This window comes from Ursus maritimus, unplaced genomic scaffold (assembly GCF_017311325.1).
Source record: "Ursus maritimus isolate PB19 unplaced genomic scaffold, ASM1731132v1 scaffold_9, whole genome shotgun sequence".
In the NCBI taxonomy this organism is placed as follows: domain Eukaryota; kingdom Metazoa; phylum Chordata; class Mammalia; order Carnivora; family Ursidae; genus Ursus; species Ursus maritimus.
In genome coordinates this window covers 64,591,311-64,605,958 of record NW_024427107.1, presented here as the reverse complement: position 1 = coordinate 64,605,958, position 14,648 = coordinate 64,591,311, and the positions used below count along the sequence as shown (strand labels likewise).

At 44.7% G+C, this 14,648-nt stretch overlaps 1 protein-coding gene across 1 annotated transcript in view; it reads right to left on the bottom strand.

Annotated features, from left to right (window-relative positions):
- FER1L6 (fer-1 like family member 6) overlaps positions 1–13,290 on the bottom strand; it is a 112,948-nt gene extending 99,658 nt beyond the window's left edge. The window contains exons 1-5 of the mRNA XM_008689322.2: positions 13,215–13,290; positions 9,136–9,256; positions 6,377–6,431; positions 6,151–6,282; positions 3,009–3,071 (exon numbers count right to left, since the gene is read on the bottom strand). Coding sequence (XP_008687544.2) covers positions 3,009–3,071; positions 6,151–6,282; positions 6,377–6,431; positions 9,136–9,256; positions 13,215–13,290 — 447 coding nt within the window. The remainder of the gene's footprint in view (positions 1–3,008; positions 3,072–6,150; positions 6,283–6,376; positions 6,432–9,135; positions 9,257–13,214) is intronic.
- Between the last annotated feature and the right edge of the window lie 1,358 nt (positions 13,291–14,648).

The following is a 14,648-nucleotide window of genomic DNA, read 5'->3' as shown; positions in this document are numbered from 1 at the left end:
GGTAACTGAAGTGCTTTCCAATCTTGGAAACACTGCCTGTGCAAGAGGGAGTAGGTTCCCCATGTGGATCCCAAGTCACAGGAAAAGAGACTCACCTCACTATAAGGACAGTTTTATAACAGAACTTCCTAGCAATGTATAGGCTTTTCTAGAGATAGTGATCGTCCATCACCAGATATAACCAAGCAATGCGCCCAAACCCCATGTCATGGAAGTGGTGACAGGGTTTCCTGCACCAGCTGCAAGTTAGACTAGAGGGTCTCTGGGCTTCCTTCTATGACATTCTATGCATTCCTTGAGTTGAAAACAGTTTCCTACTTTCTTCTACCCACCACATGCATGGCCATATTCAGAATAGGTGTTCAGGAAACATTCAGTGAATTAATAAATGACTGACTGATCAAATGATGGATGAATGGGAGACTTCCGTGGTTTCTAAATAGCTTCTTTTGGTGGAGGCAACTAATAAAGATAAATTCAGTTGACTTCAGGAAATGAAGAAATGACAGTCCTTCCCATATCCCTTTCTACCCTTACTCCCTTGCCCAAACTTTGCAAGGGAGTTAAGAGAACTGAGGGCAAGTAAGGACAGCTTGGCTTGAGAGGAGGAGTTATTTAAGACCACACATACAAAGCTCGCTCCAAGCCTCCCCACGCTTGCAGTTGCTAACGTGGCTTCCCAAAGGCCCCAGCAAGAGCATAAGCCTGACTCAGGCTCTCTTCTCAGGTGAAAGGCATCTGGGTCCCTGTGGGCACAATAGGACATAAGAGCCCACATGGGTCTTTAAATAACACAGGAGGCCTCTTCAAATCATCCATCCACCCAGTCTGAGCGCCAGACAGCCCTGGTGTGGGCACGCATGAGATTATAGGGGCTTCAGGGAGTGTCACACAGAGTGCTTGGGGCCCTGCGTGCCTGGGGTCGCTGTCAAGGAAAGATGGTCTTCGGCACCACCATGGTCTGCTACAGCCTGTCTATCCCAATAGCATCTGCTTACTGCACTCCCCCCTTCTCCCATGTTGAGTTTACTTTGGGCACGTTGACTGTTAGTTCATGGACTAGCAGAAATCTTGTATTAAACACTCCCCTCCAAGAGGAGTTTTCCCTTTAGAATCTTTGGTCTCTATCCCTAACGGCCATTGGGGATCCCAAACTATTATCTTTTTCCAAGTTAGGGAAGGAAAGAAAGGCAATACCAGCTTTGGTCTTTGGTCTAAAAATTCACTGTCCCACAAAAAGTCATGACCCTTGTCTACGATATGGTATAAAAATCTCGCTATTAACTATTTGTCTGAAATCTAGACAGTTTCTTAGGACCCAGCTACACTGCTGATCTCACAAACAGGTGGTTGCCAGAGCTATGCAATGTAACAAAGTCCTAGGCAATGCCCCAGGTCCCGAAACATCTTCTGCACCACTTGTCATCATGCCTAAAATTCAAATTAAGAATGTTTGGCTTGGGGCACCCGGGTGGCTCCCTTGGTTAAGCACCCGACTCTTGATTTCTGCTCAAGTCATGATCTCAGGGTTGTGAGATCGAGCCCCCTGATGGGCTCCACCCTGAGCGTGGAGTCGGCTTAAGATTCTCTCCCTCTTCCACTGCCCCTCCCTGTTCTCTCTCTCTCTAAAAGAAATTAAATAAATAAAAATGTTTGGCTCTTTTTCTTAAGAATATTTGACTCTTGATAACTTCATTCTTCAAGAGTCACATTCTTCAAGTGCCCCTGAGAAAGGGGGTATATTAATTCCACTATTACCTAAGACTTAATACAGGACCTATATATAATATGTTATATATATCTATATATCTATATCTATTACTATGTGTATATATAATAAAATATATAATAAATATAATATAATGTAATGTAATATAATATAATATGTATAACAGAGATGTGTGGGTGATAAGGACAGACAAGGTAGTCTCCAAGACAAGTTTTGCCATCTTCAACGTTGTAATAGAGTTGGTGTCACTGCTGAGGAAAACATTTCCTCATTCTCCACATGTCTTGCATTGGTTCATAAAGTACAGAGTCTGTCCTTCCAGAACCATTAGGAGGAGAGCGCTTGCCCTTCCACCAGTCTACCTCTCTCAGGCATGCATAGCCATGCTAACCTCTTCGTGGGAGAAGCAATGATTTCCCAGACTGGTGAGATAAATGCAATCTGTCACCCACTGGTCTGTCTGTCCCTTTACTGAGTGGTGTGAGGTTGGTATCAATCCTGTCTGGCCCCCGTTCTCTCTCTTTTGGGCTAGTGCTTCAGCATGGGCACTCTCCCTTCCCGTTCCTGTCCTCCATGTGGTGGGCCACCTGGATAAGGTGCCTGTCTAGACCAAGAAGCTTCTCTGTCTCTACTCTTCAGACATGATCTGTGGAGACAGGAATTCACCCACAGAGTGGAGAAAGCGTCTATGCAGCAGACACAACCCCCCATGAGCAGGTCTAAGGTCTACACTCAGAGGCCGCTAGGAAGAGGCCAAATGGCAACCACTTGCTCCCAATCACGTTCTTTGATCCAGCATTACTGATATGTTTGGCTCCTTCCTGATGCCTTTTCCTACTTCTCTCTTTATTACCAACTAGAAAGGGGGAGCAGTGTGATTAATTATCATTAGTGTGGATATCATCCCAAGAGAGAAACACTAACATTTCATCTCATAAAAAGAAATAAATCAGCTCAAAATGGCAATCTGTCAAGATGGCATTTTAAGCACGTGTTGCACATTCCCACGTTAGTAAACTCCACAATTCAATTCATGACGGCTTGAGAGTAGCTTATAACTTGTTTCCAGGAAACACAGATCTCCTTGAGGAGGTTTTCCTTCCCAAATTCCTCCGCATTAGTTATTTCATGTTTCATCCTGTTGGTTTTGAACTCACCATCCCACACTCACCCTCCCAGACCTATTCACCCCTAAGCAGGCTGAGCTGTTCTAGAGAGTTCCCAATACCTAGAATCTCTCCCATCACCCCCTCCCTTCCATCACCAATGATATACTTACTGAGATTTTGATGATCTTGTCAAAAAGATGCAGTTGCGGTCCAATGAAGTCGAAGACAAAGTACTAAAAAACATGAAGTTCATTCTGACCATAAATTCCAGGCTCGCATCTAAGAACCTTATTACTGGACTAGTCGTAGATTTCTATCGTTTTAGCCCATTGCTGCATGGTCCTCAGTGTCATGGATATACCAACAATCAATTGGCCATCCCCTATTTAGGGTCACCTAAGTTCTTTCCAATTTTTTTTCAAATGCAAAAAAAAAAAAAATTCTATCATCTCCATCTTTGCACAAGATATATGTGAATTTTCCTCTAAAACGGATATAAAATGTGCAGTTTTTGGGTTATGGCTTACGTGCATGTAAATATCTAGTAGATAATACGAAATTTCTTTCCAAAGGGGCCAGGCCATTTTACATTCTCACTGGCGGCATACAAAAAAGCCATTTCTCCATACCCCTGCCAGCCCTTGATATTGTCAATTCTCTTAACTTTTTTGCCTATAAATAATGATGGGTGAAAATCATATCTCAGTGTGGTTTTAATTTGGGGTGAACTTGATTAAGATCTAATTTTCTCAAGATTTTTCAGTTTCAAACATCTCTGTGGCCATTTCCAAGATTAACCAGGAAAAGAATGAAAAGAAATTATGGACAAGGAGGGCTTCTAATTTTAAGAAAGTGATTGAATTTGAGTTGAAGAAATTCTCCAGACCAGTCTATATTCTACAAATAAGAAGACTGAAGACCAAAGGATTTGAAAGACGCACCTGGATTCAGACAGTTGGTTATTGCCAAGCCTGAGAGCATGGCTCAGTTCTCCAGAAGTTATCACACAAGGGGTTCAAGTACTAGATGTTTCATTTGAACTTTACCCAGTACCTTCCAAATGTGAGGTTATATTCTCCTAAAATGCAGGACACTGGAGTGCCGTTCTGTTGGGGGTTGTGTCTTTTGGGGACTGATGGGGGTGGGGGAGGGAGGACCAGGAAGTTGCTTCGTGGGTTGTTTGTTTCTGAGCTTCAGGGTGGAGGACTAACGCAAGGACCTTAGAGATGAACAGGACAGCAGTAGGAAAGGGAGAACTGACTGTTCACAGCCTGCTTTTAAAGGGTGTTATACGCAAATAATGAATCATGGAACACCACATCAAAAACTAATGATGACTAACATAACATAATTTAAAAAATAATAATAAAGGGCAAAACAGAAAAACCAGAATGTGACAATGGAAAGGTGCCATCATCCATCATAATAAGAAACCTTCAAAATGGCGGTCCCTAGATATCAATGACAGGCCATATTACATTCAACGCCTTCTGTTTAAGAAACTAGGAAAATATGCATGACATTTCAGGAAGTTTTTCATATATATGGTCAAATTTTTAAAGAGTTGTGTTGTTCGGAATTTCTTTTATGTGGAAAACTCACATGAAATTCCTTGTTCTGATATATAAAATGCTGTGGGTTCCTTAGACCAATAAATTAGTTCCAGTGTTTATTGCTTTCTGTTGAGTTTCACATTTCAAACTCAATTGCCTCACACAGGTTCCCTAGACCTTTGAGCCACACACATTTTTCTAGCTGGAAAATATTCCCCAGCCCCTATTAACTGGTTCCTTCAACATCTGATGGCCCTTGGGCTTGAAAATTAGGGTCAAAAGCTGTAATAAAGGTTTTCAGTTCAACTTCTATGTTTTTACTTGAGTGTCTACTGATGACAAGTGGGCCCAGTTTCATGTCATTTGGATCCTGGACTTGTATGCATAAAGAAAATACTAATTATAGCACTTCACAATCTGTAGAGTTTTGCAGTTTTAAAGCATTTTCATACACATTATTTCATTTCACAACCATGCCAAAAGTTGTTATGGAGGTGAGGGTAGGACAGTAAGGAAAAAACTCATGGTAAAAGGCTCAGAGGCAGGAGTGATGGATAACTAGGAAAGGAGTTAACAGCTCAAATGGGATTTGGTTATTTTCTGTTGATTTCATTACCCATGGTCTCCGTTTTCAATTACTACTCCCATTAGGGAAACAATTAAGAGTTTTTGCATTTTTAAATAATTCAGTGTCAAAGTGCCTATGGGGAAATAAGCATTCTTGTGCACTGTTAGTTGGAGTGTAAATTGTTACCTCGTTGGAAAGCAATTTGGTGATATCAAAATTTTTAATACACATGCTCTTTGCCCCAGTTATGACATATTAATATTACTATAAATAGTGGACAAAAGCTGAAAAAACTTAATATCTATCAATGAGAGATTGACTGGTTTAGTAAATTACGGCGTATCAATGCAATGGGAAATTACACCAGGGAAGGGAAAATGAGATTGAACTATATGTCTTAATATAGACTAATCTCTAAGATATATTGTTTTGTGAAAAGATCAAGGTCCGAGATAGTGTGGATAGAATGCTACCATTTGGTTACAATATTTATTTGTACTCTTGTACAAACCTAGGATATCTCTGGAAGGATACACAAGTGCCTGGTGAGAATGGGTTGGGGGAATAGGGGCTTAGGGATCAAAGATCAGAGGGACACATATTTTTCATCATATATCGTTTTATACTCTTTATATTTTTTACCACTTTTTACTATGTATTTTTTTATTTAAAAAAAGAGAATTTAGTGTGTATAACATTTAGAAGCTTCCTGTCTCTCTTTGACGTTTCCCTCTCTTTGATGTTCACCATTTTTGTACTGCTTAGAAAAATACGTCTGCTTTACTTTCCATTGCAACTTGCCTATTTCCAAAATTAATAATTAAATTTCTAGTGTCTCTTTCATGAAAAAGATGTTTATCTTCTTCATAACCAACACTCAATACATTTATTCAATATAAAACCAGAGCTTATAATGGATGAAGATGAGCATACGAGAAATAAGAAAATGGGTATATTGAAAACACGGCAATGAATTTCAAATCAGTAGGAATTCCTCACCTCTCCTTTTCATCATGTTTTTGTGAAACTCCATGGGGTTGTTTGTAAAGAGGCTCAGAGAGTATGCCAAGGCTTAGATGAGTGGTGGGAAGCAGTGGGGAGGGGCCCAGCTTTTCTATTTAGCTACCACTACCACAGATGGCAGTGGAGGGAGTGCAGGTGGAGAAGATGTTGGTGACCTCCACGACTTACTTCATTGTAAAATGGACTGTTGGTTCCTTCCTTCACTGTGCTTTGCTTCTTCTCGTCCCCGACCTCAATGACCACAACGGGATCGATGTTCTCACCCACCAGCTGGCGGGCCTCGGTGATGGTGATGGCAATCTACAACACAAAGCACATGTCTGCACTCGGGACCTCGCGCTCATTCACACGAGAAGAACTGAGGGAGGCTGGGCGGGAGGAGTCATTCACTTACTTGATAGTTTTGGGACCTGACCTCCCCATCATGGATCTTAGTCAACAATTTCGATCTATTAAAAGAAAGTTTAACATATTTGTTTCATTAAGTAAGAACATACTTTAGATCCATAAGCCATGATCATATTTTCGCAGGTACATCTAAGTATTTTTATTTATACTGTATCACATAGTCTCTCCCCATCTCTGGAGGAGATAATGTAAATGACCAAGTGACTTAACCTCTCTATGACTCAGCTTCTCTGTCCTAAAAATGGAACAATAATAGCACTTACCACCTGAGGTAATTGCTACAATTGAATGATATCATGCCTGTAAAGGTTTAACCCCGTGCTTGGCAAGAAGAAATGTTAACTCTTATTGTGAGTACGGTAATCAGCATCATTTATTTTTTATTTTACAGAATGAGAAGCTGAGATGCCCCAGCGAGTCGGCGGCAGAGCTGGGTGTACGTAAAGATCTCCCTTGTCTCCTGTCCGATCCTATCCACAAGACCTCTTTGCCATTTCTAGTAGATACACCAACCCTGAATTTTATGATTGCTTTTGAAAGGATGAGTAAAAGGGAAAATTGGAAGGAACGACCAAGATCCCATCTCAGTGAGATTTCACATTCCAGGCGATTTCATTGATCTGGACTGGAAACAGATGTGCAACCTCTGGGCATTTAGAAACTGGATAATAGTGGAAAGAGGTGAAGAATCCCTCTCATCACCAAGGCAGCAATGGGTGGGAAATGAATGAGCTTGAGTTCCTATTGAATTTTATTCTCTTGCCTTCTGACAATACCATCTTGCATTTGACTTCATCCCATTTCTGCTGATTATAATTGAGTCTAATAGAGAACAGAGTAAGCTAGTAAAAAAATCTCAAAGCTTTGGAGTCAGACTGATCTGAATTAAAGTATTTGTTTTTCCCAATTTTGTGAGCTTACCCTTAATTTCCTCATCTGAAAGTGGAAATAATAATCTGACCACATAGGTTGCTCTAAGGATTAAAGGAGATAAAGCATGTAGGGAAGGGTCGATATCAAAAGGTATATATGTTCATTAATAAAATGGCAAATTCATACCGACCATTTACTGTGTGAAAGTGCTTTGCTGGTCTCAGAAGATAAACAGATGAATGAGCTAGCAACCTGGCCCTTGTAGAGCTAGCAATCTATCCCAGGGAGAGAGGACCAAAGCGTATCAAGAAAGAACTAGTAAATGTAAAATGTGTCATAGAAAAAAATGCAACACAATTTCAAAGGAGAGAGACGTTCCTGAGAGCGCAGGTAAGCAATAAAGACTTTAATGCAGTGAGTGGATGTCACCTGAGCATTAGCTGGTGGGTAGAATTTTGATTGACGCAGAATGCACTGACCAGGGAAAAAGAAAAAGTCTACTCCTCCTTACTTCTTTCTCTCCTGCCTTCCTCCAGTCAGTGCTGTTATTCTGGTGAAAGAAATCACAAGGGATCCCTTCAAGGATATTTAAAAATAATTGCAATCCTGACTCAGGGGGCTTGGGGGGCCATGATTGTCATGATGCAGTATAGGGAGAAGGAGATACTGCAGTGAGTATATGCATACAAATTTCATGTCTCCTTTTAAGAGTCAATATTTCATCTATCACCATCTCTGATTTCCAGCTCCTTCCCAACCCCCCTCTGCCCCTTACACATATCTACTGCGTGCCATCCTGTCGTGGCCCAGTTATAACAATTCAGGGTCTGCCACACGGGGAAGGACTAACTTGCTTTATTGATAGTAAGAATTATGAGCAGAAATAGAAGGGAGGGTGTGAGGAATTACCATGCTTAAGAAATTGACATAAATAAATATGGTAGACTGAAGGCGCTGAGAGCTCCAAGTATTAGTTCCCTTGGATCTTTGCTCTTTGCTTTGTAACTTGTAGTCTCCGTTCTGACATGGGCTGGACTTGTGACTTGCTTTGGCCAATAAAATGCAGCAGAAATGACTTTTGCTAATTCCAAGCCTAAGCTCAAGAGACTTTGTATACTTCCACTCTGTCTTCCTTCTCTTGGGTCTCAGCCATCACCACCACTGGAATAAGCTTGGACCAGCCTGCTCGAGGATCTAACGCCATATGAGGAGAGCTCAGTGGTCCAGGTGAAGCAATCCTAGACCAGCTCACCACCAGCCAACCCTCAAACTAAAATCAGCAGAGTAACCAAATGACCACACACACATGAGTGATGGATGTATAACTACCTGCAACCAGTAAAACTAACCAACTAACTCATAGATTCATAAGCAATAATAAATTCTTGTTTTACGCCTCTGAGTCTGGGGTTGTTACGCATGAAGCCCTAACTGATGACAGCAAATGACATGCAGGAGGCCAGTTTGTTCTGACTTTTTTTGGGTAGGATAAACACTTGGGACAAATACAAAGCTAAGACATCTGGCACCTTGATGAATTAAAGAGCAGGTGAGGGACAGCTCCTGAGTCCGTGCCCTGTTGTTGCTGTCATTTCTGAATTATGAGGCACAGCAGGACCTCAACTCGGAGGATTTAAGACCAGAAGCTGGTCAAGCTGGGCCCCTGGCCTGCTGAAGGCTGACCGGTATCAAGAGGCCAGCACTGCCATAGAGGATACGGAGTAGATACAGACCTCCGTCTTCCTGTCTTAGACCTTTGGCTCCTTGCAGACAGTGATCGGGTATTAGTCTCTGTTCCCCAGAACCTGCAGAAGGACCTGCACGTGGGAGGGGTTTAGCAAACGTGTGCTGACTGCCGGCACCAACTCATACCTTCTCTTTGGAGGAGCTGAGGGGACAGGAGTGACAGATTCACGATCATAAATCAAATCTCCTCCCGGTCCTTCCTGGTGAGAAGGCCCCTCCTGTGGTGCGTCAGCTTCCCCTTGGCCATCTAGAGAAAGGAAGAAAGCTCTGTCAGTTATCACACACGGTGGTGATCTGAGCCTCAACTGTCCAGCACCATGCCAGTCACCATCAGGGGTACAAGGAGGCTAAAAGACAGTTCCTGCCAGCAGGAACCTTCACATCTCGTTGGCAGAAAAGAAACGCACATACCTTAAGTTTTCTAAAAAAAAAAAAAAATATATATATATATATATATATATGTATTTGTCTCTGTTTCCAGAAAAGAGTAGATGTATATACATGGTATTGTGGAAAGAAAACTGGATTATGAAATTCAAGACATGCTTTCAAGTCATGACCTTGCCACAGTGGACCTTCAGACAAGTCATTTATTCTCTCTGATCCTCCTCAGCAAAATGCAATGCGCACAAGAATCACCCGGGGAACTGCTGAAACGCAGAATCTGATTCAGTAGGTCTGGCGTGGAGCCCAAGACTCTGCCTTTCTGATAGCAATGGCCCACGGAGATCTGTTCCTGCTGTCTGAGGGCCAGTGTTGAGTAGAAAGGTGTCCTAGGTTGAATTATTTTCTCCAAAGACCTCGAGTCCTAGTCCCCAGAACCTGCAAATGTTACTTGGAAATGGGGTCTTTGCAGATGTGATTAAATGAAGGATTTTGCGATGAGGAGATGACCCCTGATTACACAGGTGGGTCCTAGTCGCAATCGTATGTATGGTTAGAAGAGGGAGGCAGAGGGAGAACCGAAGAGCACAGTGCGATCACAAGGCAGAGATGGGCCCGATGCCACCCCTGCCATCGGAAGATGGAAGAGGCAGGAATCAGATACTCCCCGAGGGGGTGGGGCCCTGCCCCATGATACTGATGGTGAATTTCCTGCCGCCATTACTATGAGAAAATTAATGTGGGTTATTTTAAGCCACCCACAGGAAATGAATGCACGAGTGTCTAGAAAATTTAAATGAATGGATAGTAAATATATTCTTTAGACCTCCTCTTCCCCCACCAAGGGCTTCTGATTTAAATTGATCTGGGATGTTGCTTGGATGTCAATTTTTTAAAATTTCCGCAGGTGATTCAAATATGTAGCAAAGCATAAGAACCACTTCTCAGCCAGATTTTGGCAAAAACCAAAGAGTGGGTAGAGTGGTCTCAGGCGCTAAGAGGCTGCACGGTGTAGTTGAAGGTTGGGTGGAAACCCCAGCTCTGCCACTTGCCAACTGTATGATTTGGGGCAAGTTACTTAAGTTCTCTCAACTCCATGGTCCTCTCTAAAGCCAGGCAAGGCCAATGTTACCTACCTCGCAGAGGTGTTATTTTTCTACTGTCTATTTTCTTTATAGTACTCTTCTCAACCTGTGATTCAGTTACCTCCTCAGGTCTCAACAGCTAAAAGAGGCTCCCCCAACCCCTCCCCCCAAAAACAGGATGGTTTGAGGACTTTTTACAAAGGTGTGGGTACAGAAAAGTCATAAAGAGTTGTGCAGCTATCTGGGGCTCACAGAAGCCTAGATGTTTCCGTGTGGAGGCCCCCAAAAATGAGGCAAGAGAGCAGTTACCAGAACCTGGATGGAGAGGAAGTCAGGTCTGGTTGGCTTCCCTCCAATCGTTCAGCTGAGGAACACATCCAACCACTGGATCTGAGCTCCCGCTCCTTCCTCCCTCCGACTTCCTGCAGGGCCGCCACTGGGGAAGGGACTGGGTTCTGCATCAACAGAAGTCAGCCTCCTGAGACCCAGAACCGCTGGAGAAGGGTGGAGAACTGATCTGGAAAGGCACACGGAAGAGTCCTACACAGGGCGGTCCTCCCTCTGAACTACCCGAGTGCACTGTTCTGTACCAGAATCTCGCACAGGACCCAGCACTCAGCCGACAGCCCACTGGCATTTGTTGAGGAAATGAATGAATGACTGATCCTGGGAGGGACTCCATAACTTTGCTGGGTAACTAATTCATGGGTGGGTGAGGATCATTGGAATTTTATAAATTAAGACGTAGCCACAGTGCCTCAAATACACAGATATGAGAGCCACTGACTTCGAGAATCTCCAAAGGCTTCATTCAGAAAAGCCCTAACTTCCCAGGCCAGGCCAGGCCAAAAAGGAGAGACCACAGCGTACTCAGTTCTGTGGACTTTGTTCTGTCACTCTCCTACGGGGCAGGGCAAGCCCCGGGCCAGCAGCACAAATGCTATTTACCTTCCAGGAGAGGCCTGATTCCTCTCCGCCCTGTTTGCTTTGTGGGCTGAAGACTAATTAGAATGAGCCGGGGAGTCAGCTCCTCTGAAACGCCTCGGGTTGACTGCCCTACATCTCCGCCAGTGTTGCTTTCCTCCCCTGTGCGGTCCGTGGAGGCTGCTAGCTGGAGGCTCACCCACGCAGTAGGAACACCCAGGCTCTTGTGTAAGACTGACCTCTGCTCAGGAGCCGGCTCTTCCGCTTCCTGGCTGTGCAACTTTAGGCAAGCACCCAGCCTCTCTGCACCTCCTTTGTAAAACAGGAACAAAGGAGCCTACATTTCACAGTCCATGCATGTCAACTAAAAAGCAGCAGGAAGTTGTTAAACGTGTCCTGGATATAATTTTTCATAAGGTCCTGAAAGTAAGGAACTGTCTTATTCAACCTTGTGCCCCGGAACCTACTGCAGGGTCCTAATTTCAAGGACACCAGAAAAGTCCTAAAAGACTTTTCCACCCACTCCCTGAGTAGGTCGCTTCAAGCCCTGTCCCCGCTTACAATGCCCCTCTCATCCCATCCGAGGATGACTTCATCATTATTTCCAACACTTTAGTATGAACAAGTTTCCATAGATTTCCACTGTAGGTTATATGTGAGGGCAGGAAGTAGAGTTGGGGGAGAGGGACAGGAAGCGACAGGACACCCACAGGGGGCAGCAGTGAAGGGCGAAGGAAGCCCCACAAGGAGATGAGAGGGGTGAAGATAAAGCAGACCCATGGCACCATGTTGGTTTAGAAATGGTCCAGAAAGCTGGCCTTGAATTGGCTGTTGCCACGGCCACTGGGCAGAAGCCTCCAAGAGACCACCGCAGGACTGTCCATTGGGAGCGGTTAACTCTATTTGACTCAACAAACATGTGTGTCTACCCGATGCCGGGCCTGGCCCCACTGGCACGGTTCACACTATAACTTGGGGATTCATTTGCTCTTTTGAAGAAGCAAGCATTCTGAGGACACCAAGTCAGACAGCTGGGACTGACATCCCAATGCCACTCACTGCTTCCTGGCTCTGTGCTTCCAGCCTCAGGGTGGCTTCTGGGGTCCATGCAGCCACACAGAGTCCTGTGATCTGAAGGACCTCATCGCACTTGGCTCAATACTCTGCTTTGTCATCCAAAAACTTTATAATTTCTTAACAATGGCATTGCATTTTCGTTTTCCACCGTGCCCTGCAAATTCGGCAACTGTCCTTCCCACTTGCCTTACTCTCTCTGCATTTCTGCAACCTCATTTGTAAACCTGGGATAGCCACACCCACGGGGACGATGATGGCGGGGTCGAATGAGACAATAAATGTAAAGCCTCTCCTGTGGCAACTGCTGTCCTCACTCTTATTTTTAAAATCTCACTGGATCCTCCCCAAGGCGTGGGAGGTCAGTCCAGCAGCCCCCATCGGGCCCACTTGACGGAGGGAGAAGCTGAGAATCACAGCTGTGTTGGGATTCCTGGACCACAGAGCAAATCAGGCCAGAAACAGGAGCTTGAACCTTGCCACTGCCTCCCCCTGGGGTCCCTTCCATGGCCCAGCAGGTATCCACCCCACCCCTGTTGGGCCCAGTGACCAGGTGACCAGCAGCACCGGGGTGGATGTCGTTCCTGCTACCAGCAGGACCCGAAGACCCGAAGACCCCGCAGGCAGCACACTTCCCACCTCACTCCCACCGAGGGAGCGCTCCATTCTCAGCCAAGGAGCTCTGTGCCACCTGTAGTCCCCGGGGCAGTGCATTTTCCCCATCCCCCAAAGCCTCACCTTGGGCAGCCTTATTGGCTAGGATCAACCCCTTCTCTGCTTTCTTCTTCTTCTTCTTCAGCTTGAGCCCAAACATCCCCTTTCTGAAAAGAAGAAGAAAAGCTAAACACCACTGTAATAGTAACTTGGAGTCATTCAGACATATAATGAGGAAATACACACACACACACACACACACACACACACACTGAGTTCTCCTGGAAGCTGTCCTCTTCCACCCTGGATGGAAGACCAGTGTCAGGATGACCCAACAAGCTCTTCAGACAGCTCTGCATTTGCAGAAACCATGAAGCCCCACCAGAAATCATGGGGTCCACCTAGAACTTAAACGGGGCAGAATATGAATACAAATAGCCCCAGCCAGTATTTTGCTGTTTCTCCTCTCTCACCTGTACCAGTTACTCAAAATGAATGACATCACTTAATCATTATAGCGACCCTCTCTTACCCATCTTGTAGATGAGAAGGCAAGGCCCAGAGAGGGTAGGTAGTGTTTCTGAAGCCACACAGCTCTGAGCATCAGGACCACAGGAACCCAGGCTCTAACCATGGACCTGCCTAAGCAGGTTCCCTTGAGCAGAGGGGACACCCTCTCCAGAGCCAGGCTCCCAGTCCACTTCAAGGTCAAGAGACCCTGGAACTTACTAAGGTCCCACCACAAGTGCACCGCTCAGCTGACACATGGTCTGTACCCGGAATATCAGCTACTATTATTATTGTCATTATTAGCTGGGAGTGGAAGCTACTTAGGGCCTCCTTCTATCCCAGGAAAGGCTCGCTTCTCTGTCTTAACAGACAACGGAAGCATTCTGCACACTCGTCCTAAGAGAATCCTTTTCTGGAGTTCAGGGACTGAACGCTGGATAGAAGGATGGATGGACTCAGAAAAAAATCCTGGCCTTGAGTCAGACAGTCTGGTGAGCTGACCCTTGGAGGAGGGAGAAGGAAGGACAAGGACAGAACAGAGGAGAAGGGAGGAGAGAGCAGCAGACACTCCCAGGAACACCTGTGGTCCCAGAGCGATGTGAGGGAAGTGGAGGGCCATCCACGTTGTCCACTCTGCTTATGGATATAGAACTCGTGAGGGGCTGAGACCAGGGACTCCACGTCAGGCTGTCTGGGCTCTGGTCCCAGCACTATGTGCAGCCTGAAACTTTCTGCATTTTAGGGTCTTCATGCATAAGATGAGATAAGAAATGTCAAGCATTTAGCATAGTGCCTGGAACACACCAGTTGCTCAACAAACGTTAGTTCTGCTTGTTATTGTAATGGGTAGGATTAGGATCAATGAGTGGAAGCTACTAGGTGACAGGAGTTCACTCCATTTATTTATTCATTTACTTACTTACTTATTTGTTTACTATCTTTTTATGTCCCTTAATTCAACTGAGGAATTAAGGAGCCCTCTGCATTGGTGTTGTCTGAACAGTGAAA